This window comes from Giraffa tippelskirchi, chromosome X (assembly GCF_054371585.1).
Source record: "Giraffa tippelskirchi isolate mGirTip1 chromosome X, T2T-mGirTip1v1.2.pri, whole genome shotgun sequence".
Taxonomy (NCBI): Eukaryota; Metazoa; Chordata; class Mammalia; order Artiodactyla; family Giraffidae; genus Giraffa; species Giraffa tippelskirchi.
Genome location: NC_137289.1, coordinates 6,141,518 through 6,169,511, shown reverse-complemented (window position 1 = coordinate 6,169,511; position 27,994 = coordinate 6,141,518). Strand labels below are relative to the sequence as shown.

Genomic DNA, 27,994 nt, shown 5'->3' with positions numbered 1-27,994 from the left:
TCTGAGTAAGAGACAGTTCTTAACTTGACCACTTTCCTCAGCTTCTGGAAATCCAAAGACAACTGACCCAGACAAGCAGGCCAATCCACGAGTTCTAGAATTAATCATGAAGGCATAAGCATCTCAAGTCTTGCCTAGCTTATCTGCCTCCACTCTTCTCTGTCTTATGTTGCACTGGTAACTGGGGGGCAGTTCAATATTTATGGATTTCCTTCATAATTGCATACATTTTCAAATCCGGTAAAGTAACTCCTTCTAAATTTACCACAGAACTTCCCAGGAGCACTGTAGTGGCTGGGCTGATGTTTGAGTGAGATGATACTCATCTTGTCCTCAGCACATGTGTCAGGGAGTTGTTCAAGTCCATGCCTACTACTGAGTCAACATGACTCTGTCACTCCACCAGCAGAAATGCACTGCACCTGCCTGCATGGTCTGCAGGCTGTTCAGGGGCCTAGACAGAGGACCTAGTTTGGAATCTTCTGTTTGCAACCTTGAGTTTCACACACTTTGTCATTTCTGAGCTTCTCAGAGTGAGGGACTCTTCCCACATCTGTCTTGTCCCCATAGACATGGGGAAACTGAGGCGCTTCCCTTTTGAGTGAAACTCTCCCTCCCCCCAGAGACTACCATGTATGTGCACAAGTCCCCACCCAGTCATGCAATGGAAATGGCTGAGGTTGGCTGTTCCAGTGGAAGGTCTCCACCCCTGCCCCCTGTCTGCCTGCCTGTATAGCTGCAGATGGCTCATTGCAGAAGATGGGCCAATAGGGCTGATTCTGCCCTCTGGCCTTGTTCTAGAAGCCCAGTTTCCTATCTTCCCAGCTGCTGACTAGAAGCACTTATTAAAATGGTGACCTGGGTACCTATTTAAGAACGCCACCACCGCGGGCTGTGTGCAGAATACCCAAGGGACATCTCATTCACATTCACGCGACAGCGACTGGGTCCTTTAACATTTCCCTTAATATTGTATTACAGAAGAAAGTATTTTCAACGCCCAAAATAATTCACTCCTTAATCAGCAGAAATTACTTTTATTGCATAGTACAGGTTAAACAGTATCACATAATCAAATGAACCTGATATATGGAGAAGGAGCCCACATGTTATATATAACATGAAAAATCAATGCATTGTTTAGTGAAACACCATCTTCTGGGCAATCAAGCACACATAACCCATGCATGGAAATTGCTTTACAAGAAGGCAGGAGAGCATCCCAACCACTTGAGGGTAGTCTCCAAAACCTCCTCCCTCTCCCTCCACAAAGATACCTCACCCTCAGCCAGCATAGGATCCATTTTGTCATGGACAAGAGCCTGCTTCTCATGGAGATCGACACAGTGCCAGTCCAATCAATTCAGACATACGAAAGGAGAAGCCTAGCTGATTTCTGAACATCAAAGAATTTTTCCGACATACTCCCCCCACCCTACCCCAAAGCAGACAGTCTGAGACTCTGGTCCCACTGCTTAGTAGGGAGGGCTTCAGTGCTGTTCCTTGCCTGAGTTAGCTGGCGGGGAATCAGCAACGCACTCTTACCATCCATGTCCCAGGGGGCCAGGGGACATGCTGTGTGACAGATCCTTACAGGTTATTTTCCTTCGCTAAAGGAATAAGAGGAACCAAGTCAGATGCCTCCTAGACAGTGACTTGGCCTTAGATACCGATGGTGCTAACGGCAGTCCAGGCTCACTGGTTATATCTACATCAAGCCAAGAAACATCAGTGAAGTCATGTCATTTAGACAAAAGGAAAAGAGAGTATTTTCAATTGCATAACACACAGAATGAGAAACAGCTTGGTATCATATACCATTTTGTGTATAAAGACACCTTTCTAACTATAAATTTTTAATATATAAAAATATAAATTCAATATTTTATATAAAATATATTTAGATACATAACTATGTGTAGATTTTCAATTTGTAAATATTATATATGTTTATATAAACATATATGTAAATATTTAGACAAATATATTTTATATATAATATATGCATATTGTGATATATGTGTGTGTATCTCACAAACCTCCACAGGATTGTAATGTACTTTTAGAGGTCACTGTCTAAGAAAATGTATAGTAATTTGAAAAAAACTTACTATGAATTAACAGATTTGGGTGAATTTGTGTTTTCTTAATCACAGTAATACAGACATGATTTATGCTATGGAGTTTGGGGAGCTAACAAATGATTAAAACCATAGTGCTTAATATCCATATGAAGTTTGGATCACCTTGTAGGTACTCTGGAAATTGGTGTCTAATGAATGAATGAATGAACCAAGTATAACTCATCCATTGCCCACGTGCTTGGGGTGCTGCTTATGGCCCTACTGTCATTTAAACGCCTGACTAAGGTCTGCTCTGATTTTCAGAATTCTTTGGCCATCTGGACACGTTGATGGGGACCCTGACGCAGCACAGCAGCATGACCAATCTCGTCCGCTACGTTCGCCAGGGACTGTGCTGGCTGCGCATCGATGCCCACTTGTTGTAGTGGCTGCGCCCCCATCTCCAGCCTTGCCACCCACCATGCTACCTCTACCAGAGCGCCGATGGGCACTGGTGGAACTCCACTCATTTGGGAAAGTTCTCTTTGATTATGTTTGTTTTGATGTTTCTTTTGATATCTGTGAAAAACAGAGCCGATGGGCACTGGTGGAACTCCACTCATTTGGGAAAGTTCTCTTTGATTATGTTTGTTTTGATGTTTCTTTTGATATCTGTGAAAAACAGAGCCGATGGGCACTGGTGGAACTCCACTCATTTGGGAAAGTTCTCTTTGATTATGTTTGTTTTGATGTTTCTTTTGATATCTGTGAAAAACAGAAGTCATTGTAAGTGGGCAGTACACCTTGAGAGGAGTGTATCTTTTATTACTTTGTCATTTTTTCTGTATTTTCTGTGCATTTCACAGATCCCACCATTCTTTTGTGCTTGATGGAATGACAGTCCTTATTGTGTTTTTTTTAGGCCCACACTACCCAAAATAAAGAATGCAAAGCAACTGAGAACAGGTTCTTGAGAAGTGAAACAAAATGTCATATATATACATATATGTGTGTGTGTGTGTGTGTGTGTGTGTGTGTGTGTATATATATATTTATATATATATATATATATGTCTTGTATATGTCTATGTATGAACGCAGACACAGAGGACCTGCAAAGATTCAAATTTTCAGCAGTAGCCATTCCCCAAACTGTGCTGTTCTGTCCAGATAAGAACGTATTTCAGAATCCTTTGTTAAACTTTTGTGATTCCCACAGACTTAGTTTTCAGATGAGAATTTTCATTGTTGAAACCCACTGGTTAGATGTTTTAGCAACATCGGAAACTTAAGAGTGTTAAGAAAATTCATGAGCATAGCAATGCCACTCTGGAATGGTACTCCGGCATGCAGCCAGAGGACTTTTTAGTTAGTATCCCTTTCCTGATTCCCTATTTGAAAAATGTCAAGGATGAGAAGGAGTGAAAACATTTATATCAACAACTTTAAGGCATCAGCTGGCATAAGTCGTTTCGAACTCCATGATTTGAAACGTAAATCCTCACCCGAGATTCTCTTTGTGTAAAGCTCCCCTTTGAAGGGCAGTTCAGTGGCACATACCCTAGTAGCCTAGATGCTACACCCCAGTTTAGAGATGAGAGATGAGAGGGCTCTGGCAACTGTCCAGGAAATGCACACCTCTGCCTCTTTTGCAGTTGATTGGTGGGTTCATAACTGGCAGGACTTTTTTTTTTTTAATTATTTATTTTAGTTGGGGGCTAATTACTTTACAATATTGTAATAGTTTTTGCCATACATTGACATGAATCAGCCATGGGTTTACATGTGTTCCCCTTCCTGGACCCCCCACCCACCTCCCTCCCCATACCATCCCTCTGGGTCATCCCGTTGCCCCAGCCCTGAGCCCTTGTCTCATGCATCGAACATGGAATGGTGTTCTGTTTCACATATGATAATACACATGCTTCAATGCCATTCTCCCAGAACGTCCCACCCTCACCTTCTCCCCCAGAGTCCATAAAATTGTTCTATGCATCTGTGTCTCTTATTCTGTCTCACATATAGGGTTATCGTTACCATCTTTCAAATTCCATATATATGCATTAGTATACTGTATTGGTGTTTTTCTTTCTGGCTTACTTCACTCTGTATAATGGGCTCCAGTTTCATCCACCTCAGTAGAACCGATTCAAATGTATTTTTTTTAATGGCTGAGTAATATTCCATTGTGTATATGTACCACAGCTTCCTTATCCATTCGTCTGCTGATGGACATCTAGGTTGCTTCCATGTCCTGGCTATTGTAAACAGTGCTGCGATGAACATTGGGGTACACGCAGCAGCTGAATTCCAGAAAAATAAACGACCCAATCAAAAAATGGGCCAAAGAACTAAACAGACATTTCTCCAAAGAAGACATACAGATGGCTAACAAACACATGAAAAGATGCTCAACATCACTCATTATTAGAGAAATGCAAATCAAAACCACAATGAGGTATCATTTCACACCAGTCAGAATGGCTGCTATCCAAAAGTCTACAAGCAATAAATGCTGGAGAGAGTGTGGAGAAAAGGGAACCCTCTTACACTGTTGGTGGGAATGCAAACTAGTACAGCCACTATGGAGAACAGTGTGGAGATTCCTTAAAAAACTGGGAATAGAACTGCCATATGACCCAGCAATCTCACTGCTGGGCATACACACCGAAGAAACCAGAATTTTTTTTTTTTTTTTTTTTTTTTTTTTTTACTGTGTTTTGCTTGAATCTCTGGAAACCAAAGTCAAGTTCTCACTACTAGAAGTAGTCATATACAGTTTGTTTCCTAATGGCTTTAAAATATGGACTTCCCCAATTATTATCCACATTTGCTATTTTACAGAATTTCTTTTTGACTTCTTTCTGTTTTCTTCTACCTTTCTCTTCCTTTTTCTTTTGTTTCTTTTGATTTTGGCTCATCAGCTTTTGACTGAAATACAATCACCGATTTTATTCAAGTCTATATTATCTTGAATCATTTCCATGAAAATCCCAATGAAAACTCCAGAGTCTCTAAGTTATAGCTAGTCTTTTAACAAAAAATGAGTTGGGGTAGTGCTTCACCCTCGGGTGGTTTTAAAAGAGCTCTGAAGGTGGGGAACAGTTCCGTTGATTTGGAGATATTTCAGAGTCACTTGAGACTATCCCCACTCCTTTTGATCCTCTGCATTCATTTTGTGTCCCTAAACATCACAATGTAAATATCATCTTTGGTGTTCCAACCCACTAGAAGAATCCCACACACATGGTGAAAAACTATCCATACATTAGTTAGTCCCTTGTAATTACCTGCCAGTATCTAATTCCATGTAGCCTTTCATCAGCTGAGTTATTGGATTCTTTTCACTGAATTATGACCAGATAAATAATAGATACATGCCCTTAAAAGATGCAAACTTGTATGATTTTTGAAAGCAAGTCATGCAAGTGATAGGAACGGAAGGATCCCCTCTACACTCTCACTGTCAAGTTTAGGTATTATCCCCAGTTGCAAAAGAGCCAGACTTGAGCTCCGCTCTGGCGATCTTTGAGCTGAAGGCCCTTTGTGGTATCATAAGGGCTGTGGACGTTGTTCTCCAGTGGCTGAGGCCACGTTGTGAAGATGACATCTGGGAGCATCCCAGCAGCTGGCCCAGCACTTTTCATGCCCCCAGTGTGGTTGAGCTGGACGTTGGCAGTCTCAGCATCAACCCTAACACACACAGACACACACTGACCGATGCAACCCAAGAGAAATCTTTCCTGAACCTCTTATGTGAGGAACATGATCCTATGAACGACTCCAAATACCCAAAGTGGATGTCACTTACACAGATGAAGCTGATGGCTCTGCAGTGACTCAAGGTCTCTGTTTGTTTCCCATGGCTTACCAGGTGGAATGCCTAAATATGACTATATAATGAAGCCCACTGGTCTGACTTGCATGTTCAACCTAGACCACCAACCTAGACCATCATGGATTTATGAGTAGATTCTCCTTGAAATTCAACCTCCAGGAACTAGACATTAAAATGTAGGGACAGTTTCCTGGGGATACAAGTATATTGCCTCCTGAATGAAAGACTCATATCTCTAGTTTCAGTGAGTCGTTCTATCTACCTGACACACAACAGGGAGAGCAGCAGATCAGCAGCATGATGATCAAATCTGACAGGCGAGCTCAGGATCACCACCTGATTACTTAGCAGACCCATTTGTAAAGCAGCTTATAAACCAATTAAACATGGAGGATGAATTGCCTTCCTCTCCCTGGAGATGATACATCTTTCAGTTTCCTGATTAAGGATTGTTGCTGTTTTCTAGGCACTCTATTCATCACGTTGTAAATGCTGATGTGTGTCGTGGGTGTGCAGCATTTTGAGGGACTGAAATAATATTTTGTCAAGCAAATCTCTTCAGCGTACCAGTTTGTGGGAGGGATATGAGACATGTGGATGGTGGTGAGAGATCCTGCCTCAGACTGTGATGGAGGCTTGACGAGACACATCTCACAGTAAGCACATGGAGTTAGGGTTATGGGCAAAGAAATGGGCAGCTCCACCGAGCAAGCAAGTTCACAGAAGGATCTCAGCCCTGCAAACGGGACCCACATAGGGCCACTACTATGCCTTCACTTGTCACCAAAGCTCCAACCACAGAGAGTTTGACAAGTTTGTGTTATGATGTTGGCTTGGCTTTGTATTTTAATTAACGTTGGATTTTTTAGTGGTTTTGTCATATTACTGTCTGAGTTCAGTAGGTAGAATTAATTTGAAAAGAGTATACTAGTGTGGTCCTCGGGGTAGAATTTAGCCGTGAGCATGTTGTTAGCCAGCCTGTAGACTGTTAATTACTTAATAATCTCATTGGGAAAATACTAGTAGTTTTCTATTTGGATGACAGAATTGAAAAAGCAGATTAGCTGCTGCTAACTTTTCAAAGACTTGAGGTTGGGATGCCTTATTTCCATACAATGACATCAAATGATTCAAATCTCCCGTCAATAACCAAGTTGCTCAATTCGAAACCATTGGCTAAAATGTTTTTTGTTGAGTTGTCAAATGGATAAATTTTCCTTTGGACAGCACCTTACTATGTGCATTGGACTGGGTCTTCATTGGGAAGATACTTGCCCTCTCAATATCTTTCTCAAAGTTATCTAATTTGGATTGTGTTTTATTGAAATTTGCATCCCAGAGGTTGAAGTTGGAAAATGAAGTTGGAAAGCATTTCTGAAGGCAGAATCGATGTAGATGTGGGGGTGGAGCCCTCACATATTTCTCAATAGACATGATAAAATTCACCTGCATGAGCTGGCAGGTGGGAGACACCAAACTGGATCACTGGGTAGGACTACTCAGTAAGGCAATGAACTGCTTGTTTAGAGAAGCATCACCCTCCCCATTGAGAAAATGTGTGGCGAGACACTAGCGCTACACAACATTGAATGGATGGGTCGATTCCATGCCCCCAGATTCAGTTCTGTGGGGAAAAAATATGGAGCCTGTTGTCGCTTGCTCTATTGTGCGACTGGCGGACTAAATTCTTCTTCGTCGTCCTTATTGTTGTTGTTGTTGTTGTTGCTATTGTTGTTCTCATTTCCACTCGCACAGCCTTATTCTCGTAATGAAACTCTGATTCATTTGCTCTTTGGTGTTCACAAACTCCAACAACAGAACTGGCATCTGTGTATTGATAATCAGCAATGACCCTGGCAGGAGGCTAATCGGACAGGCTGATCTCAGACATCAATCCTACCATCTGATATTTTCGGGGAAAGTAAAAGTATGAATTCCCTTTCCGTTTCCTCCTCACAAGCCTAGAAGCCCCCTTTCCCAAGAGCATCATGTTTCCCTCTGTAATCCATCGAATCAAAGCAAATTGCATTGTGGGGAGGGCTGAGGGGGGTGGGGTGGGGATTAGAAGGTAGGGAAGCCCTTCCAGGCCAGGCTGCAGTTCTTGCCCCTTTCTGCTTCTGACCTGAGATGGTAATGACTCCATCAGGCTCACCATGGGTTTAGGGGACACAGAACTGCTGTTCCGATCCATGATCAACCATCGTTCTTCTAAGAGATTGGAGCTTTGCTGTTTCATTAACTGTGCAGTGTAGACTAATGGTGTTTAATAAAAATCATTCAAAATTTCAAACTCTTTTGCCAGTGACCTCAATTTTGTTGGCTCTTCAATTTGTACCAGACTTTGAGGAGGGAAGGGGGAAACCCAGGAAGCCTGCTTCCAGGCCCCTGGCTTGATGCTGCAGGGAGCACCCCCAGGGCCCACCAGCACTTGCTGGTCAGATGCCACATGCAGACCAACTGGGAACCCTCGTGAAGAAAGAATGTCCCCGTGGATGCTTGCAGCTGGGGCTAGTGTGCTCCTACTGAGGGTATCATTATTCTCCAGCCTCTGCAGCATGAAGCCAGCTGTCGGATCAGGCGCTTAATCAGAACTGTAACCTGTTCAGTTCTGGCCTGCATCACCCCTGTATTTCTGAATAGGGGAAATATCTCAGAGCCTAGGGCCCAGCAGGGTGCACAAGGCCAGCCAAATGCCCCCCAGATGCTGGTGCCCTTCTGTGGTTCTGCAGTACTTGTGACATCAGTGGGAGAGGAGCCCTTGGGCAGGAAGCAGCCTTGGGGAAACCCCCAAAGAGGCTGAATTGGTACCATGTTGCCCATATCCAGAGTTAGCTTCTCCTTTGGTCTGCTCAACATGCTACCAGTGATCCATTGCTTAAATGTTTAACAAGCTCTCTGAGAACAGAGAGCAGTTGATTTGTAGCATTTGCTAATCACCGTGGTGTAACTGCTGCCACCATAGCCTATTTCCAGCCACATCACTGAACACAGAGTTGGGAAGAGATAGACGCAAAGTTGGGAGACCAGGTAAACCAGCTCCAACACAGGACTGATTGCAGCCAATCAAAGGGGCTCGGAGTTCACACTTATGTTCTGTGCACACACACACACACTTTAATGACAAACTATCACATCATTTTCAAATATGGGTCAATCTTCTAGGAAATGTAGATAATCTATGATGAGATCCTGGAGGTGTGGGTTTTAAGCTGGACGGAATGAAGCCCTCTTGAGCCCAAAACACAGATGCATTGGCGGGAGTATGTGGGTCGTCTCCACATCTCCAAGGTAAAATGGAAGTGAAATAAGTGCTTAGAAAACTTTCATGGTTGGTTAAAAATAAGGATAGGTGAGTATTATTATTATTTCATTATTATTATTTTATTATTATTAAAATGCCCAAATAGTACTTCAAACTTGTAAATGTCACTTGGATAAATGATTTACTATTGCTCCTACTAATGACAGCCTTCATCTAGTTAGGAAACATTAGGCCCTCTATGGGGAATAGCACAATTCAAAATGCACTGTGTTGTTTTCTTACTATATGGCAACTCAGTAATTCTCCCATCTCCCTGTTGTTGTTCAGAAGGTTTTTGCTTTTGCTATTAGTAATTGAAGTTATTTAGCATATGTTTTAATTTTAAAGTATCTATTTACTTTCCTTGCTCTGGAATCAAACTAAAATGTCTCCTGGATCAGTTCCATGATTAATATTCAGAAATTATCATCCAAAGCAAAACAATTCCCTTTTCTACTCAATATAAAGAAAGCAGTGTCACTAACAAGAAAACATAAAGTGCAGTGTATTTTTCTAAGACAACGAGGTTTTTGTTAAAAACAAACACACAAAATATTTTTTTTGAGTTAGACCTCATCATAAATCAATTGAGACTAGAACAGAAAGTCTCAAAGGACCTGTTCTCCTGGTCCCATGAATCTTCTACAGTTAATAAGAGGTTTGTATCTGGAAAGGGTGAAGAACTTGCTATAAAATCCTATTTTTCTTTAGACATTTCCATATTTTGTCTGGGCCTGTATCCACAGTCAAGTGTCAGCCCTGAAGGACACCCGTATCTTTCATGCATTATTTCTGGCTCCTCTCTATCCCACTTGCCTCTGCAGTTCTTTCTGTGACCAGCATGATAACATGGTTGAGCAGGGGGTTCTTCAAGCCCCTTGTTGTATTCCTGCAGCATTTGTCCTGACTGGGTATGGTCCCATCTGGGTCTGGTTAATTGCTATCACACTCACACGGGGACTTGGCATCCCCCAAGGCCATGGACCAGTTTGCATGGAGACAGAGAGCTAGAAATATCTTCATCATCATCCAGTGATTTTCTATTTCAAAACCATCCTCACGAATCAATCATATTCACCCACAAATATTACAAATGAGATTAATATTGCCTCAAGACAATTTGTCAGATAGTTTTCTTCCTGGATGACTCTACTCTCTGCGTATTTTAGAAAGGGAAACATCTGAGATGAAATCCCCCACATTTGTTCAATTCCACAAATGGCTGTTTTTATTCATATTTTCCTCAGAATAAATAATGCTTCTGAAGATGGTTTGATGTAGTGTTGTCTTTGGATAAAATAAATCCTTTAAAAGTGAGCCTGGTGGAGCTACCGTGCTCAGAATGCCCCTGGGGATCAGAAGATCCCTCAGATTCTTCCCCTCAGCACACTTGATGGGCTGACTGCCATATTCATAGGCTCCTCCAAGAAGAGACTGGTTTCTGTTCTGTTCTGTGCTGGTGATCGTGGTGGCTGTGGCTGTTCCTTGTCTCTCTCTCTCTTTCTTACCTGGCTCTGGCTTTCGCTTTCCTGCTCGGGCTCTTTCTGTCTCTAAAGAAATGAATAGTTGAATTCAATGTGAGCTTCTGAACTGTAACTTGTTCTTTCTTTTAAGACATAACAGATTAATAAAAATATGTGCGTTCTGATTTCAAACATGCCACCTGGAGAGGCATGCTGTATTCTGAAACCGTGATATTATAACAACCGCATTATCATATGGCAGTATAAATACTCATCTGTTGAATTCATTTGTCCGGTTGTAGAACTTTGTGGAGCAGTATTTAGACCTTGATGATGTCATTTTGGAGCAAGTGCAGTGGTTGCAGGCAGATGAGACACTTTACATCAGGATTTTTCAATGAACTTTAGCTGGAGGCCTGGTGATGACAAACATTTTCAGATGTTGCTGTAACCATGATAAATGTGAAGCACAAATTTCTGTTCCAGAAATTTCCCAGAACTCTTCAGTCAAGGTGGTTTTATTTTAGGTTCATCTTTTTCTTTTTTTTCTTTCTCTTTTTCCTTTTTTTTTTTTTATTTTGAAGGGGTTTGTTATTATTGACTGAAGAGATATTTTGACTGTAATGTGTATTTCTCCTGTCTTTCCCTCTCTTTCTCTCTCCCCTCTCCTTCCCTTGTTAAAATATTTAAATCTGGAGTCTTTTGCAAATCTGCATTAGATCAGGCCAGGAATGAAGTCTGAGTCTAAGCAGACATTGATGGGTTTTCAAAGAGGAATGCTCCCTATCCCTGTGGCCCTTCCACACCCCACACTGAAGAACAGAAAGGCACTTTTCTAACACCATTTGGACCTAATGCAGTTTAAAAAAATGACTCCACGTGTTTTTCCAGTAGTCATTTGACTGAGACTTGAAAAATACCCCCGAGACTTACCGGGGGTGTCTTCTGCCTGGTCTACAGCGTGTGTGTTTGCTTTGTATCTTAGAGGCATATTCCTGTCTTGTGTGATCATTTGAAGTATCTCCTCATATTCACATTAGCCTGTATATAAGAACCAGAGAGATAATCTCCCCACATGTTGTAAATGAAGATGTGACTTTATAAAACTTTCCTTCTTGAAAATAAAAAGACATTTTCATGCATATTTTAAATAGAAAGTTTGTATATTTAAGTGTCATTGAAATATTTATTGAGTAACCAGGATACAAAAGGGAATTTAATTGTCATCATATGCTTTGTATGTGTGGGGGGGGGGGCTCACCAGCACTGTGTCACTGGACAATTGTGGCAAGCCAGAGTTGCCCACGTAGAACACGTCATCTGTGTCTGTGTGTGTGTGTGCACACACGTGCAACACGGCTGGCTTGCTGTTCTTCATGGGATTTTAGCTTTTCCTTCTTGAAAAACATTGTTGTACAGTTCCCGGAAGGCCATGGCTCCATTGCTATGTGAAGGCTATTTGAAATATAAACTCCTCTCCCCTTGGAAGCTATTATCACTGTATTATGGCTCAACTGCATGGATTCCACTGACCTTTGTGAGGGGAAAAAGTGAAAGTGAAAGTCATTCAGTCCTGTCTGACTCTTTGAGACCCCATGGACTGTAGCCTGCCAGGCTCCTCTGTCCGTGGGATTTCCCAGGCAAGAATGCTGGAGTGGGTTGCCATTTTCTTATCCAGGGGATCTTCCCGACCCAGGGATCGAACCCACGTCTCCCCCATCTCATGCATTGCTGATGGATTCTTTACCATCCAAACCACTAGGGAAGCTCAAGAGGCTCTGTTCAAATCCAGCTAAGTTTCCAAGAGAAAACCATAGGCCAAGATACACAGGGAGGCAGAAAGATGGAGGCTGTGGCATTTGAGCTGAGTTGAGCCCTTAAGGTTGGCATGAACTTGCCCTTGAGCAGCAGCTCAAGTTCCTGAGGCTAGTGTCCTGGCCTGGGCTCCCTCCATGTCAGTACATGAGCAGAACCATCAGAAATAGCCTGACCTGGTTCCTGAGAGGTCCTGCCCCTAGTGGAGGGCCCTTTTCACACTGGGGGCACCCCAAGTGGCCATGAAAATTTGATGGTCATTCACAAAGTACCTCCTGTGTTTTACCAAAATCCAATTCAGCTTTTGAACCACTTTTTTGTGGGTGCAGATTTCTAATATTCATACTCATTGCAGATTCACCGACTCTCACTGTTCTTAACAAGCATACTCATCTCATCAGAATTTCAGTCAGTTCCGATGTTCTATATCAGTTAAGGTAACTGTTCAAACATCAAGCAATGAATGAAATGGTACCTGGTTCCTCAAAACTGGTTTCATGTGCTTTACGTGAAGGAAACTGTATCTGCCTGTGTTGCTTTGCATTTCAAATGTGTGGCGCACAAGCGTTTTGTTGGTGCTTTGTTCTCAGTACAGTAACTCTGTGTACAAACGTTTTCATGTAGTTTTGTTGTTTTCCAACACGATGTCTCTGTAAAAATTATATTGGCTAAGCTGGCGCGTTGGTTTCTCTCATAGAGGCATTAACTATACTGCCAATGCATTGAATTATTGAAAAATGAAAAATAAAATTTTTATGAAAATATCATGTCAGACATGTAGATGATTCTGCTTACAGACTTTCCAGCCATAAGTACCAAATTACCATTCCTTTTGTATTCTAAGGCATAGTCAACCCCCCATCCAATTACCTCAACAGCTTTAAAACAGAGCCAGAAAGAGAATAACTCTCACAAAGCCTGTTCATTTGATGAGAGACCCTTGGTCTAGCATTCAAAACCCATTGAAGAGAACATGATCAAATGTTTAGTTATCTGGGTTCCTAGTACACAGCACAAAAAAAGACTTGCAAAATATAAAGTCATAATTGCAATGGCTTTTAAATTATAAAGCTAGCCTAAAAACTTAAAAGCACAGCCAATGACTATGGCCATTTCTGGTGGAGGCGTGCAGTCACTGGCCTGGGAGGGCAGCATAAGCAATCATTTTAGGTCACAATAATGATGTCAAGTCACCAGGAAAAGGTTCAATTATTTTAAGTATATCCTTTTTACTAAGGCAGAAGAGCCAAATATTTAGAACTATTACCTTCAAAATGTTTAACATTTTCCAAGCAGTGCCAAGGAAGTTTCAGCTACCTAGAATTTTCATTTATAAAGAATCTCTTCCCTGGGCATGCAAAATGAGCGATTGCAATGCTAAGACACTACGCAGCACAAAGCACTTGTACGTGAACATGAAATTAACAATCAGCTGAGTTGAACTTCCTGTGAGCCAGTGAAATGCACTAGGTGTGGCCGGATATTCTGACCCTGCTGAAATAATCCAGGTAAGAACACTACTGTAGCTAACTGTGGCTAAAACTGAAGCTTGTAACACTATCACCAAGAATTCCGAATCCTTTCCATAATTTGAAGTCCACAATGTCGGTAAATATGAGCATTTTTCTTAGGAGATAATGAAGAAATATTTAATGTGAGTAAATAGAGCTAAACAGAGTATAAATTTGTTCTTGAGCAACGAAGTTGTTTTCGCCTTCACTCGAAAAAACCAAAGTCATAAATTATAATCATGCCTAGGTAAATATGAGCCTGTGTGCAGAGAAGACCCAGGAGGAAAAAGGCAGAGGGATATTTTTCAAAATTGGAGTACTGGGATTATGCTAACTGATCAGTTTATATGGTGGTTACTGTGTGCTAGGCCCTGTTCTAGCACTTTCTTATATATTAATTTATGTAATCCTCTAATGACCCTATGAGATAAGTATCAACACTATTATATTCCTGTTCCATAGATGATAAGGCAGAGGCACAAGATTAAGTCACACAGTCAGAATTTAGACAGTGTGGCCCCAAAGCCCTTGATCTTAACCATTACCATCTACTGCTTCTCACTGTCCTTCCAGAGGACTCTAAAGGAAAGGCCTGGGGCCATTTCCCAGAAATGCCTCCTTCCATGAAGACTGAGATCAGGACCTGGCTGAAGACAGCAACTCAGGAGAGATGTGGTGAGATGGGACTCCTTATGCTTGGAAGTAGCAAATAGAAGAGATACCACCATCTTGTCAGCCAGCTGGACGCTCTGGTTGGGGTCATGATTAGGTCTTTGGCTGTCTGAGCTTTAAATCAGTCCTTTTAGAAAGCAGACCTGGTGTGGCTTAACTCCTTGTGACCCGTATGCACAGAAGGGAGACAAAACATCCCTGGGGAGCAAGTGTCCTGGGTTTTGAAAGAGGATTTTAGGTCAGGCTCTTGCTGCCTGACAAAAAGGAAACTCTTAACCTATCTATGCCCCACTTCCTTCCTCTACAAAATTGAGTTGATAATATCAACCTTCTCCCCACTTTCCAGAGATGAGCAGGCTGTCATCAATATAGGTGTTTCTCATCCTACATACCCTCCTGGCAACTCTGAGGACTGTGTTGCCCCAAAGAATCTCCCCCAACATGCTGCAATTATCAAGGTCAGCAAACTTCACCCCTGAGGGTGTTAATGGGGCAACCACCTGGTTGCCTCGCTGGCAGGGGCTGTGCCACAACTAGGTAGATGTGGCAGAATGTTCCACACAGGCAGAGTGGGAGGAGGCAGGAAGCACTGAGACTCTTGCTCTGGTCCGAGAATATGTTGAGATTTGTGAGTTTCTCCAGGAAACACCTTTCAGGCTTAGTGGGCGATTTTATCCCCTGTCCCCCTTTTTTTAGTAAAGGAAATAAAATCTAAAATCTTTAGCCATGATACAAGTAGGATCTAGGTAATTTCTGAAGGGGGATTTTGCCCATAAGTTTCAGGTATGGACCTTGGAAAGTGACCTGTGTTCTCCAGGCCCTTGGTACCTGGGATGGGTTCTGTGTGGATCGTGAACTGGGGGCCTACCTGGACTGAGACTCATAGGACCAGGAGGCAAGTAGAAGGCAGGAAATGACCTTCAAGCCCTGTCTTTCTAGTGGTGACTCTCCACCCTTCATTCTACCCACTTCCTTGGGGTGGGGGTAGAAGATTTTGAGAGTTAAGAGGGAACAGGAGGTGATGGTGCTTGTCGTGCCCTAGAGAAAACATCTGGTAGGAACCCAAGCTCAGAGTCCTCTTCTCCAGGGAAGGGAGTATGTCTCCTGCTTTTGTAACTCTTTAGGAATTGCCCGGGTAGTTCTGACCACAGTTCACTTGAACATATTCTCATTTCCCAAATTAGACAGACCCTGCAGCGGCCCAGAGATGTGAGGTTAGCCCCGAGAAGGGGCATCTGCACCTCTCTGGAAACATTATCCTGGGCAGAGCTGGACCTGGGCAGAGGCTGATGGTGGTGAACTGAGATTCTCTCAGAATTCCTGAGTTTGAGGACACAGCGTAATCCAGGGATCAGGAGGGGAGCGTCCCTCATCCAGGTTCTGTTGGCTGAAACTGGTTAGCTCAAAAGCCCGCTGGTGAAAAGCTCAAACATTTTACACATCCATTCGTTTCAGGCAGAGCCCAGAGAAGCACATTTTCTCCCTTGGAGAGCATGCTTTACAGAACCCAGAAACTGCCCAACATCTGATTGCCCTAGATAAGGAAAACCCTGGGGCTGTAAAGACCCCAAGGCACTGAGCACAGCAGTGAGATGCTTCCGCCCACACTCTGACTGCCTCCTGGGAATTCCCTTGTTTTCTTCCACTCCTGAGTGGAAGCCTCTGGAAGGTCTCATCCTGTGAGGGACACCTCGGCCCCAGAATGTTCCCGAGGTGAAGCCTGCTGTGCTACCTTGTGGCCGTGTCTTTTTCCTCACTCACAGCCCCCCGCCCCACAAGCCCTCATCCCCACCTGCCCCCCCACCAATCCCTTGAACTCACTAACTCCAGGTGGCAGAAAGAGTCCTGAAGGGTCAAGTGACAGGGAGTGGTGGTAGACTTCACGTGGGGTCCCCTCCTGACAGCCTCCAAGCACCCCAGACACCCTCTAAACTGGCCCAGTCCTGGCTTCGACTCACTGAACTGAGTCCTGTGCCAGTCACCAAACACATCCTGAAGCAGAGCTCTCACTGGGAAAGAGCCAGCTCCCCTCAGGGGTGGCCCAGACAATCCTGGCACCCCTGATCATTCAGGCCCAGCTCCCACCCTACTGGCTGCCTCCCCAGCCACCACTCTCCAGCCTGCGGGGTAGGGGGCCTCTGTGCAGGCTCTGGACTTAGGGCCTAGCTCATCTCCAGCCCTCTGAGCAGAGGCACCTCAACGTCGACTGGGCTGGATGGCTTACCAGTTCCTAGGGTCCACACCCAGAGAATCTGATTTTTGATTTGGGCCTACCCTCAAGAGTGGCAATAGTGGTAAAAAAAAAAAAAAAAAAAAAAAAAAAAAAAAAACTGCCAATGCAGGAGACATAAGAGACGTGGGTTCGATCATTCTTGCCTGGAGAATCCCATGGGGAGAGGAGCCTGGTGGGCTACAGTCCATGGGATCACACAACTGAAATGACTTACCACTCATTTGAGTACTCAAGGGAGCTTACACAGGGCATGTACACTGCAGGTGGGGATCTGGGGGGGCCATCTTAGCCTCCCACCTACCATGAGTCTCTTCGGCCCCAGAAGACCACCTCCTGCTCAGTGAGCTCTTCGCCCTCCCCACGACCTCTGGAGCAGTGGACCTGGAGCTTCTGGAACTTGGACCCTGCCATCCATGTAGGCCTTTTCTCTCTGCCTTAGTTTCTCCAAGCAGAAAACTATTCAAGCAAGCCTTACTTCTGTGCTACTTAGGGGAGCATAACAAATTAATGAATTAATTGTGTTAAGCTCATTAGTCGGAAGAAAAGTGCTATCAAATGCAAATTATTATTATTTTGAAATCCTGTGGCTGTCATTGCAGAGTCTGTACTTGGTTATTAGACACTGTACCTTTGCCATCTCTCAGCCTCCAGTTCAAAAACAATGCTCCTGTTTTGCTTCAAACCATTAATTTGAAAATAACCACCTTGGTTCTCATGATGTGCTGATGGGGAATGATCTGCCCTGGGAACTTGCCAGCAAGAATTATAAAAAGAGATTCACATTAGCTGAAGCTCAAAGAGGAGAACCAGCCTGAAAGCAGGGGGAAAATATCCACATCAGATGCCACCTTCCCTTCCACGGTCTGCAGAATGATGATGTGGTGGACTGGCTTCTAGCACCTCACAACTCCCGGAGGGTCCTTGGTGTCTCCATGGGAGGCATGCAGCCCAAGGGGTCTTTCCTTTTGACTACAGCTGCAGCTGCCCTATGATAATTGGAGGTTTCTTGGCCTGGGAACTTGTTAGGGGCAACTTGCCTTCCCGGCCCTTGCTTCCCAGGCCCTCCCAGAAGAGCTGAGCTGTGCTCCCCAGATAGACTCACCAAGGGGCCAAGCCCTATTCCTCTGAGCCTCCGTCTCAAGTTCCTGCACACTTCTGTCCCTTTCCCTTGGACTCTGCATCCCCTCCGGAGCTGTGTCCTTGCAATGCTGTCTCCCCTGTGGGTCCTGTGGGCTTTCTGTTCCACGGGCTTAGCCCTCATACCTTAGGGAAGTGCCCACCTCATTCCCAGCTCAACACAATCCTCCTGAGTCCATTCTCTTCCTCAAGAATGCTCCCCAAGGCCCAGCCTCTGCCTCCCTAGCCCACTGTGGGAACTGGTGGTCAACTGTGGGACAGAGGACTGGGTAGGACTGTGGTAGGACTTGCCACGGGCTCTGCTCAGGCTCTTAGATGGCCCTCAAACATGCCCATCAGCTTCACAGCCCACACAACAGTGCCATTTAGCACTTGCGTCCTCTGTGAGGGCACCCCTGAAGGACCTTTCATTGAATGCATCTATTACCAGGGGAGGGAAATTGAGATGAGAAAAATGCCTGGAAGCTGAGGCAAGAATAGGAGTGTCCAGACATTGGCTTCCATTCTCAGCAACTTGGGTGCATGAGACCTGCTCTTATGCACAGCAGAGGTGTCCTGATTCAGAGCCACGGGGTTGAGATGGATCTGAATCACCCTTCTGCTGCTTGCCAAGTCATCTTGAACACATCACTTAACCTTTCCAAGTCTCAGTTTCCTCATCTGGAAAAGAGAGGGGGTGGTCAAAAAGATGTCTCCCAGTATTGAACCCATTTAAAGGGTATATAGCACAGGAGAAATCACTCCTAAGTGTATGTTCATTAACAGAGCCATCCTACCCCCTGCACCACCACTACACTCACATGTGGGATTGGGTTTGGGATTGGTTCTGGGACCAGCAGACAAACCTTACCTACAAGGGTAAAACCTGCTTAGATTGACAGATTGCTAGCAGACCACAGGTGGTATAGGGTGACAAGTCAGGCCAAGCAAGTTGAGCCCCTGCAGAAAGGGCACCTCCCATCAGGGCAAAGGCCAGTGGGATGAGGCTGTAGCAGCCGAGGCGGAAAGACAGGGCTAGGGCCTCCCTAGGGCATCAGGAAGCCAGCTGCTCCCTGGACCTGTCCCCAACCCACCGGGGGCCTGGCCCACCACCTCTGCCCATGTGGCTGTATTTCCTTCCCACCTTTCAGGGCCTATAATTTATGGCCTGGCAAACTCTGACTTCTTTGTAGTGGAGCCATTGTTGTTTGTTAGCATAATCATTTCTCAGAAAGCATGTCAATAAAGGCTGGGGAGTGAGACAGAAACCACCACCCCCATCACCACCCCAACTGCTAAATAATTTCTGGAGTGAGTTGTCAGGAACCTTTTATTTACTGATTTCGCGCATTTCATTTATTTCTGGCATGGGGCCAACCTTCCTGACAGTTAAGATTTATTGATTTAATTGCCTAGGGTAACCATGCAATAAAATCATCTCAAAGATAAATTTTCATGGCACTGTGCAGCATGGAGGTAATTTTTCAAATGCTACGGCTATATTTCTGCAGGTTACAGGTGCAAAATTTGCTTAAAGCAGGGATGTCTCATTACTGCAGTATGGGAACATCAGGGGGCCAGCTCTTTGGTGGAAAGTCTTTAGAGAGAGAAAGAGAAAGTGAGAGAGGAGATAAAGAGGGAGAGGGGGTGCAGAGAGAGAGAGGGAGGGAGGAAGGGAGGGAGGCAAACAGCCCTTTCAGAAAGAAATGATATTTCCTTAATTGGTTCATAGATTCAATGCCCATGAGAAAGTGGGGCTTCACTTTAATTAGGAGTGGGCTTGGAGGTTATTTACAGTGTTCTGAGGAACCATTTGTTTCCAGCTGTGCAATGCTTTGTACTGCAGGAGCGTGGCAAGGTAGATGATTGCCACTTGTGACACTCACGTTTATTGCTTCTTTAGATCTTTTTATTTACCCTGTTAAAGTGATCATTATGGCTCTGAACAATGGGTAAATGAAAAACTCTGATTAACTCCCAGGTTAATGGTAACATTTTGGGAAGTCAGAAATAGCATAAACTTTTAACAATGTGAAATCTTTTCTTATCTCTCTTGATTTATTTTACAGTGTTTTTGCTTTGATTTCAGGTTTCAGATGGTGTTGTTTAATAGCTTATTAAACTTGCAGCCTAGCAACTTTGCTGTTTGGATAAAATTTTCTTTTTGCTCAGGTGTAAATTTTAGAGCAGGTAGGACTCATTTTTTCCAACTCATTGCATTCCCAGGGCTCGGGTCTGGCTGCTTTTCTTGGATGCTCCTGGTGGCCCATGGGATCCTGAAGGAGACGGTCTGAACCTGCTGTCCTGGAAACCTCACCCTTACCCATCATCGTGGACAGGGTGACAAGTGGGGACTGGGGAAGGTGAACCTGGATGAGGAACCAAGGACCACATGCTGCATTTGAATTCCAGCCCAAGCCTCTCATTGCTCAGATAGGGAAACTGAGGCCCAGGGAGTTTGGAGCAGCAAAAGGTCTAAAGCAGATCTCCAGACACTCTGGGTGACCTTCCCCATCTTCCTCCTTGCCGGGCTGCCCTCCTCCCCTTGTGAAGTTGTATGGTCCAACTATGCATGGTTCCTGAACTTCAGTTTCCCTGTCAACAGATGAAGGGGGTTGGAACGGATGCATCCTAAGTGCTCACCCAGCTCTGATGTCTGCAGCTGGAAGATGTGTGCACATCTGGCCAGCCTCACCCCTCCACCAAGCCACTAGTACAACTGAACCCCAGTCCCCCTGAATGACTGGACCCCTCATGAGTTCGATACCCAAACTCCCCAACGGTCAAGGCTCACGCCAGCACTGTATCACAGTTACATTTTCTCTCCCAATAGAGTGGTCGTGGCACAATGCAGAGGCTGTGATTTGCAGAACTACAACAGAGGCATTTTTTTAACATGCAAATCTGATTATACCATTCCCCACTTCCATTCCTTCACAGACTCCCCATCAGCCCAAGATAAAGTCCAGAAGCCTCAGCATGACTTGACAAAGCCTGGAGAATCTGGCCCTTGCCTTGCTCTCCAGCTGTTTTCCCCCCATTTTGTCCAACCAATTACCAGCTCCTTTAGAGCTTCAGTGAATAGACCAGCAATCAACTCAGGAACTTACAGATGCACAGACACACACACGTGCACACGTGCACACACACGTTATCTTGCATTTTCCCCTTTCCATAAACATTGATGTCTAATTCATCAGTAAGTCCTATGAACTCTACCTCCAATACCACTTCCTGTCTCCACGTCTACTCTGGTTCAAGCCACCATCATCTCTCACTTGGATGTTAGCATATTAAAGGCTCTTCAAATTCCCTGGAAAAGGGATGTGCTTAGTCACTCAGTCATGGCCAACTCTTTGTAACCCCATGGACTGTAGCCCACCAGGCTTCTCTGTCCATGGGGATTCTGCAGGCAAGAATACTGGAGTGGGTTGCCATGCCCTCCTCCAGGAGATCTTCCCAACTCAGAGACTAAAGCCAGGTCTCCCACATTGCAGGTGAATTCTTTACTGTCTGAGTCACCAGGGAAGCCCCAAAATACTGGAGTGGGTAGCGTATCCTTTCTCCAGAGGATCTTCCCAACCCAGGAATCAAACCAGAGTCTCCTGCATTGCAGGTAGATTCTTTACCGGCTGAGCTACCAGGGGAAAGCGATGATTTATGGTTAACCCTCAAATTCTTAAAGGAGTTTGACAATGGCTTTTGTTAAACAGTTATTAGCTTCATTCAGAAACCATGGGTTGAGTGCTTTCTTAGCACTTTGAGTTATCTAGATGTTGAGAATACATCACTGCAAACAAAAAGACAAAATGAATGGTGACTGTGAAGAACAGTGTGAACATTCCTTAAAAAACTAAAAATAGAACTACCATAAGACCCAGCAATCCCACTCTTGGGCATATATCTAGACAAAACTCTAATCCAAAACACACATGCACCCCGATGTTCATAGCAGCACTATTCACAATAGCCAAGACATGGAAGCCACCTAAGTGTTCACTGAGAGATGAATGGATAAAGAAGATGTGGTACATATATACAATGGAATACAACTCATTCATGAAAATGAACAAAATAATGCCATTTGTAGCAACATGGATAGACCTAGGGATTGCCATACTGAGTGAAGTAACTCAAGACCCAGAAAGACAAATATCCCATGACATTGTTTATATGTAGAAAATTTTTAAAAGAGTACAAATGAGCTTATATATAAAACAGAAGTAGAGTCATGGATGTAGAAAACAAACAGGGCTACCAGGGGATAAGTGGGGGCAGGGATAAATTGGGAGTTTGCAATTGACATGTACACACTGGTGTATTTAGACAACCAGCAAGGTCCTAGTACAGCACAGGAATGCTGCTCAATATCTGTAACAACCTAAATGGGAAAATAATTTGAAAAAGAGCAGATGCATGTGTGTATATATATATATATATATATATATATATATATATATATACACATATATATATATATGTCTGAATCGCTTTGCTGTGCACCTAAAACTAACACAACATTGTTAAACAACCAAAACAAAATGACAAAGTGAAGGTCATGGAGCTTCAGTTCAGGTGACAAAGACAGGCAGAGGACAATCTCAGCTGACTTCTCTAATGCTGCTGTCAGCGCTGCTAAAGCAGGCATTGAGGATGATAAGAGAGGGGATAGACTGGAAAAGTGGGGGCTGTGTGCTGGACGGGAGCACCGATGGTCCAGCCACGGTGCCAGAAAGTAAGACGGTACGTGTGTGTCCACACAGCTCAGAACAAAATATTCCAGCTGAGTCTCCCATTGATCTCAGCTCTCATCACCCACCTCCCCCAGCTGCCCCCCAGATACACAGCTCACTCCAGCCATACCCAACCACTTTCCACCTGCCAAAGAAAATACCTTCTTTGACCACACTATTCTCCTGACCCAAAATGCCCAGCCCTCCATCTCTGCCTGGCAAATGCAGCACTTTTATGTCCCCTATCTCCTTCTTCCTGGCAGTTAGCACAAGGCCTTGCCCCAATTCGATGCTCTGAAAGAGACTGTTACCTGAAAATCTCCTACTGTTTCCTCTGTCTAGTTAATACCTCCTTTCTCAGAGCCACACCACTTACCCTATTTTTTGAAAGAGAAAGCTAAACTTCTCCAAAAGATCATCCACCAACAGGCTATCATGTCCCGGTTAAATACCAAATGATATCATAAGCCGCTGGCTTTGCAGGGTCCCAAATCTCCCTGGGAGGAAGTTCTTTGTGAGGCGTGGGAAGCTCAGGGTTGCTCTACCCCTCCCCAACAAGTCCCAACAGCCAAAACCAGCACACCCAAGTCTCTGGTCCTTTCCACTCCGGCCTGGTTTACTACAGAGGGGCATGCAAAAGCCATCAAGGTCCTTCCACAAACAAATAAGACAATGGCCAATAAAGGACCAGCTCATGCCAAGAGAGGGGTTTCGGGACCACAGAGGGGCCAGGCAGAAAACCAATCCCCATGAGAATTTCTGGGAGCTTATTAGCACCCAGTGAGTCCAAGGTGAGAGGTGGAAAAACTGAAGGTCTCCCTCAAAGGGAAGATGTTAAGATTATAAGGCAGGAAGTTCATGGTGGGAAGGATATTAAAAAGGCTAATTTGGAAGCAGTCAGTTGGAAGAATGTGCAGGAACAGGACAGACCTGGCAGCAGCTCTCTGGCCTAGAAAGCTGGGGGCATATTTCTCAATGATCCAGTTCCTATGGGTGTTGGGCAGACTTCAGCTGCTGCCCCATCATACAACTGCCTGAATTCCAAATGCACCAAAGCTTTTATGGCTCTGCATTAATATTTTAAAATATATTGAGACATTTGTGTCTAATTAGAAAATTCCTATCATCTGGGGTGCTAGGCTCTGGCCCAGCCAAACCATGAAAGACCTTTTTCAGGGTGGTGGCCTTTCTACACCTATGTGGCAGGAATGGCTGGGGTCCTTAGCTTGTCTATGTGGGAACTTGATCAATGTATTTGACCTGTTGCACATGACAGTGGTCATTACAGAGCATACGTGATACAGGTAAATTCAGGCCAGAAGCAATTAAATGTCAAGCCCTGTCTGTTGCCGAGTGGGTTCCACTCAGAGGCATGTGTCCACACAGATGCTGCGTGAACCTGGTTAGTATGGTGGCAGCAGCCGGATGACACCCATTTCCCTTTGAATTGTGTCATTGCTACAGAGCCAAGCAAAGCACATCAGATGAGGTTTCATCGTTCTGTAACAGTCCTTCCCAGGGGATCTATGACTCAACCTGGCCAGTGGATCAGCCTGAGAGAAGCCAAGGGCATAAGCAGCACGTGTCAAGGAGCTGGACTGGGGCTTCAGGTACACGCTCATTGGTGAGTCCCATCCAGGTCTGACTTCATGATCCGCCAGACTTCTCAGCCCCCATCTTCTCTAAAGCTGTCCAGTGTTTTCTCCACTTATTTCTCCATGATCTCAACAGTCACAGGATGCCCTCTATGTGCCAGGTGCCATGCCAGATGTGGAGGATACAGAAATGAATGCAACAGGCTGCCCTCCTCAAGCAGAGGCAGACAAGAGGTTCCCACACTACCTGTGCTAAGTGATCTGTTTTAACGGCTCACTCCTTCCTCTCCAACAGTAGAGCTCAAGCTTTTTCCTGTCATGAGACCTTTTCATATTCTTCAGAATTATTGAGGACCCCCAAAGAGTTTGTATTTTTAATGTGCATTATGTGTGTTATGTCCAGCATCATCTATCATATTAGAAATATTAAAACTGAGATTAAAAAATATTAATGTGTTAATTCATTTATAAGCGAGACAGAATAAGAGACACAGATGCATGGAACAATTTTATGGACTCTGAGGGAGAAGGTGAGGGTGGGACGTTCTGGGAGAATGGCACTGAGACATGTGTATTGTCATATGTGAAACAGAGCACCATTCCATGTTCGATGCATGTGACAAGGGCTCAGGGCCGGGGCAATGGGATGATCCAGAAGGATGGGATGGGGAGGGAGGTGGGTGGGGGGTCCGGGAAGGGGAACACATGTAAACCCATGGCTGATTCATGTCAATGTATGGCAAAAACTATTACAATATTGTAAAGTAATTAGCCCCCAACTAAAATAAATAAATTTATAAATAAATAAATAAATAAATAAATAAATAAAATAAAAAAAAAATAAAATAAAATAAAATAAAAGAAACCCCGTACCTGGTAACATAAATAACATCCTTTTTAAAGAAGAATAACTCTATTTTCCAAAATAAAAACAACTTGGTGACAAGAGAAGAGTTATATTATTTTACAGTCTTGCAAACTTTTAATATGCTGCTTCTGCGCTGAATCTGTTACAATATGTTGTTTTAGTTGAAGTCTAAGAGGAAAATACACACAGATATGCATTTGGAAAAATAAGAGCTATTTAAATAGACCTTCAGATAATCATGGCTATTCTTCTCTGCTACAACATGAAAATGTCAACAACAGGAAGAGTTTTGGAAAAGTTAGTAACAATTAAGATCTGAAACCACAGTGATGAAAAAAAATTACACTATGCCATGTTAAAACCCACTGGTCTCTCTTTCACTTTGAATGGGCCTTTGAGCCATCATGATGTTGTAATGTTGTGCACGGGGCACTTGGAAAACACTGGTGCCCCAATTTATGCCCATCTTCCAAATGGTGACCCCTTCCGCCATGCAATACCTACACGTCACTTTTGTTAATAGCACTACCAATCTGATAGGGAGAGTCTAAGTCCTGGGAAACCATCAAGCTCACAGTGGTGAATCCAAGTTTTCCAAGCTTCTGATTTTTGCTGGAAAGCTCAGATATTATCATTGGAAAAAGGTGAGTACCAGTTGTTTTCCTTAAAGTGACAGGCTCGCTTTGTTCATTTCCAGGAAGATATCTACTAAATGCCTAACTCTATATAACCATGGTCTGTCCCTCATTCTGTCAGGAAAAAAAATAGAATTCTATGAAAAAATGAAAGCCAGACTGTTTAGCTCACAGCTCAATTGCACAAGTACTTTACTTTGAGTTAACCATGGTACCACGCCACATAACGATGCCTTTACACAGAGTTCCTGCCAGACACAGACTCAAGATTTGAGCTTTCATAAGATTAGTCATTGTTTTTGTACTTTATCAAGGACATTCTTAAGTGAAACTCCTTTTTTTTCACTAACTGAAAGTGCACAGTGAAGAATATAAACACTCCTAGTACATTTTAGGGCCACTGGCTTGATTCACGCTCAAGGGCTAGCAGTAGTCCTAAAAGCGTTCACTAAATGGGAACTTGGTTGGGAAAATGAAAACTCCACTCTTTTTCTTGCCAAGGTCATTTCTTTCATGTGCACTTACTGATGATGCTGGCCTAATGAGGTCTGAGTGACAGAGGAGAAGGCAAGGGAGGCCCCTCAGGCAGAGAAGGCTGAGCCTGAAGAGTGGGTTGGAAGGATCCACAAGGAGCCTCTCTCCAGAGAGCCTCAGACAGGACAGGCACCATGAGAACAAATTCTATGTCTCAAAGGGAGATCACAGAGGTCACACAAGAAGTAGGAGCCATGGGCAGAAGACATGGCGACCTGCTGGGAGGTTTCCCCCTGTTCTGAGCTTCATGTAAGCCGGTGCAGCCAATGTGGGTGTTGGGGAATATAGGGGTCACATCTGATGTGGGAGACCTTCTCCCCAGCCTGGCCAATGCTGGCCTCCTCTCCACACAAACAGTTTGATGAAAAACATGTACGAAAAACTTCATGGGCCTTTGAATCACTGTTCAAATTATAGAGAATTGGTGCTTAAGATTTAGGACAATGGGGAGAGAGGAGGGAGTTCCCTGTGTGTTTGTTGTCCTGTCACTACATGTGGGGTCCATGTAAGGTTCAGGCTTCATGTCTTCCTGTTCATGTCCAGGAACCACTTCCTCATGTTCCTTATTGTCCAGGGCATGGTGCATGGATAATTCAACATCTGCCACTGAGAAGAAAAGGAAGTATTGCTGTTGTTACTCATATGCCATGGTTCTGCAGGTCTCTGATGTCATCAGCTCAATGCTTGCTACACCATTCATGGTGATGCTGCCACGATCCATTGGGCCACCTGTGGACACCAGCTCTGAACTGACTCTCAGACATGATGTCTATGATTCGTGGATGATGACCACAAACACAAGCCTTCCCCAGACTATGCAGGAAAGTGTGAATGATAAGTCATTTTCTGGTCAATTTGTTCTTTGAATTTTGTAGTATAAATGGAGAATAGCACATCTTCCAACTATGCCCTCTCCTGAGCTCCCCAGAATGTAATCACTGCATTCCTAGAATGGGAACTTTCTCCGTGTTGACTATATCCTGCATTCCACATACTGCCACCAGAAGAGAGGACAGCTGAGGATTCCATCTTTAGAGCAAGAAGAGTGGTCCCATTTATGTAAGGAATGAACAAGACATCATCACATGATTGAAAGCAAAAGAGAACATTTATCAGAAGGGCCCATGGAGAAATGAGGCAACAGTCACCTCCATATGAGTTCTTCCCAAACGTCACAGACCCACAGAAGGGATGGTATCCTGGTGATAGGAGGTCACATCAACACTCCTGCCACTACCTCCTGCCCAGCTGCTGTAGACTGGAGATGAGCAAGGGCCCATAAACAGACTCACACATTCAACTCAAGCCCAACGGTTGGTGGTGAATGGACAGGAGCCCAGAGCCCTGGACTCATCTTGTGTCAGTCACAAATGAGAGTCACATCAAGCCAGCATGTCATGCAATTAACACAACCTAATCTTGCACAATGCCATGAAAGAAATGCCACACAACACGACCCATAGATATGAGTCCAGGAGCTTCTTGGGGCATCTGGTTGCCCGCACAATCCACAGTGAGGGTACCATAGTGAAATCGTTGAAGGGTGCACAGAAATAAGAAATGAGGACTGGGACCGGCCTGGATCTCCATCCAGAATCATGGTGCCCTCTTCAGATG

General features: G+C 44.1%; 1 protein-coding gene across 4 annotated transcripts in view; it reads left to right on the top strand.

Annotated features, from left to right (window-relative positions):
• AFF2 (ALF transcription elongation factor 2) overlaps nucleotides 1–3,023 on the top strand; it is a 523,475-nt gene extending 520,452 nt beyond the window's left edge. For all 4 annotated transcript variants that reach the window (XM_081563763.1, XM_081563762.1, XM_081563761.1 and 1 more), the window contains one exon: nucleotides 2,388–3,023. In XM_081563763.1, the coding sequence (XP_081419889.1) occupies nucleotides 2,388–2,509 (122 nt within the window). In that variant the 3' untranslated portion in view covers nucleotides 2,510–3,023. The remainder of the gene's footprint in view (nucleotides 1–2,387) is intronic.
• Nucleotides 3,024–27,994: the final 24,971 nt, after the last annotated feature.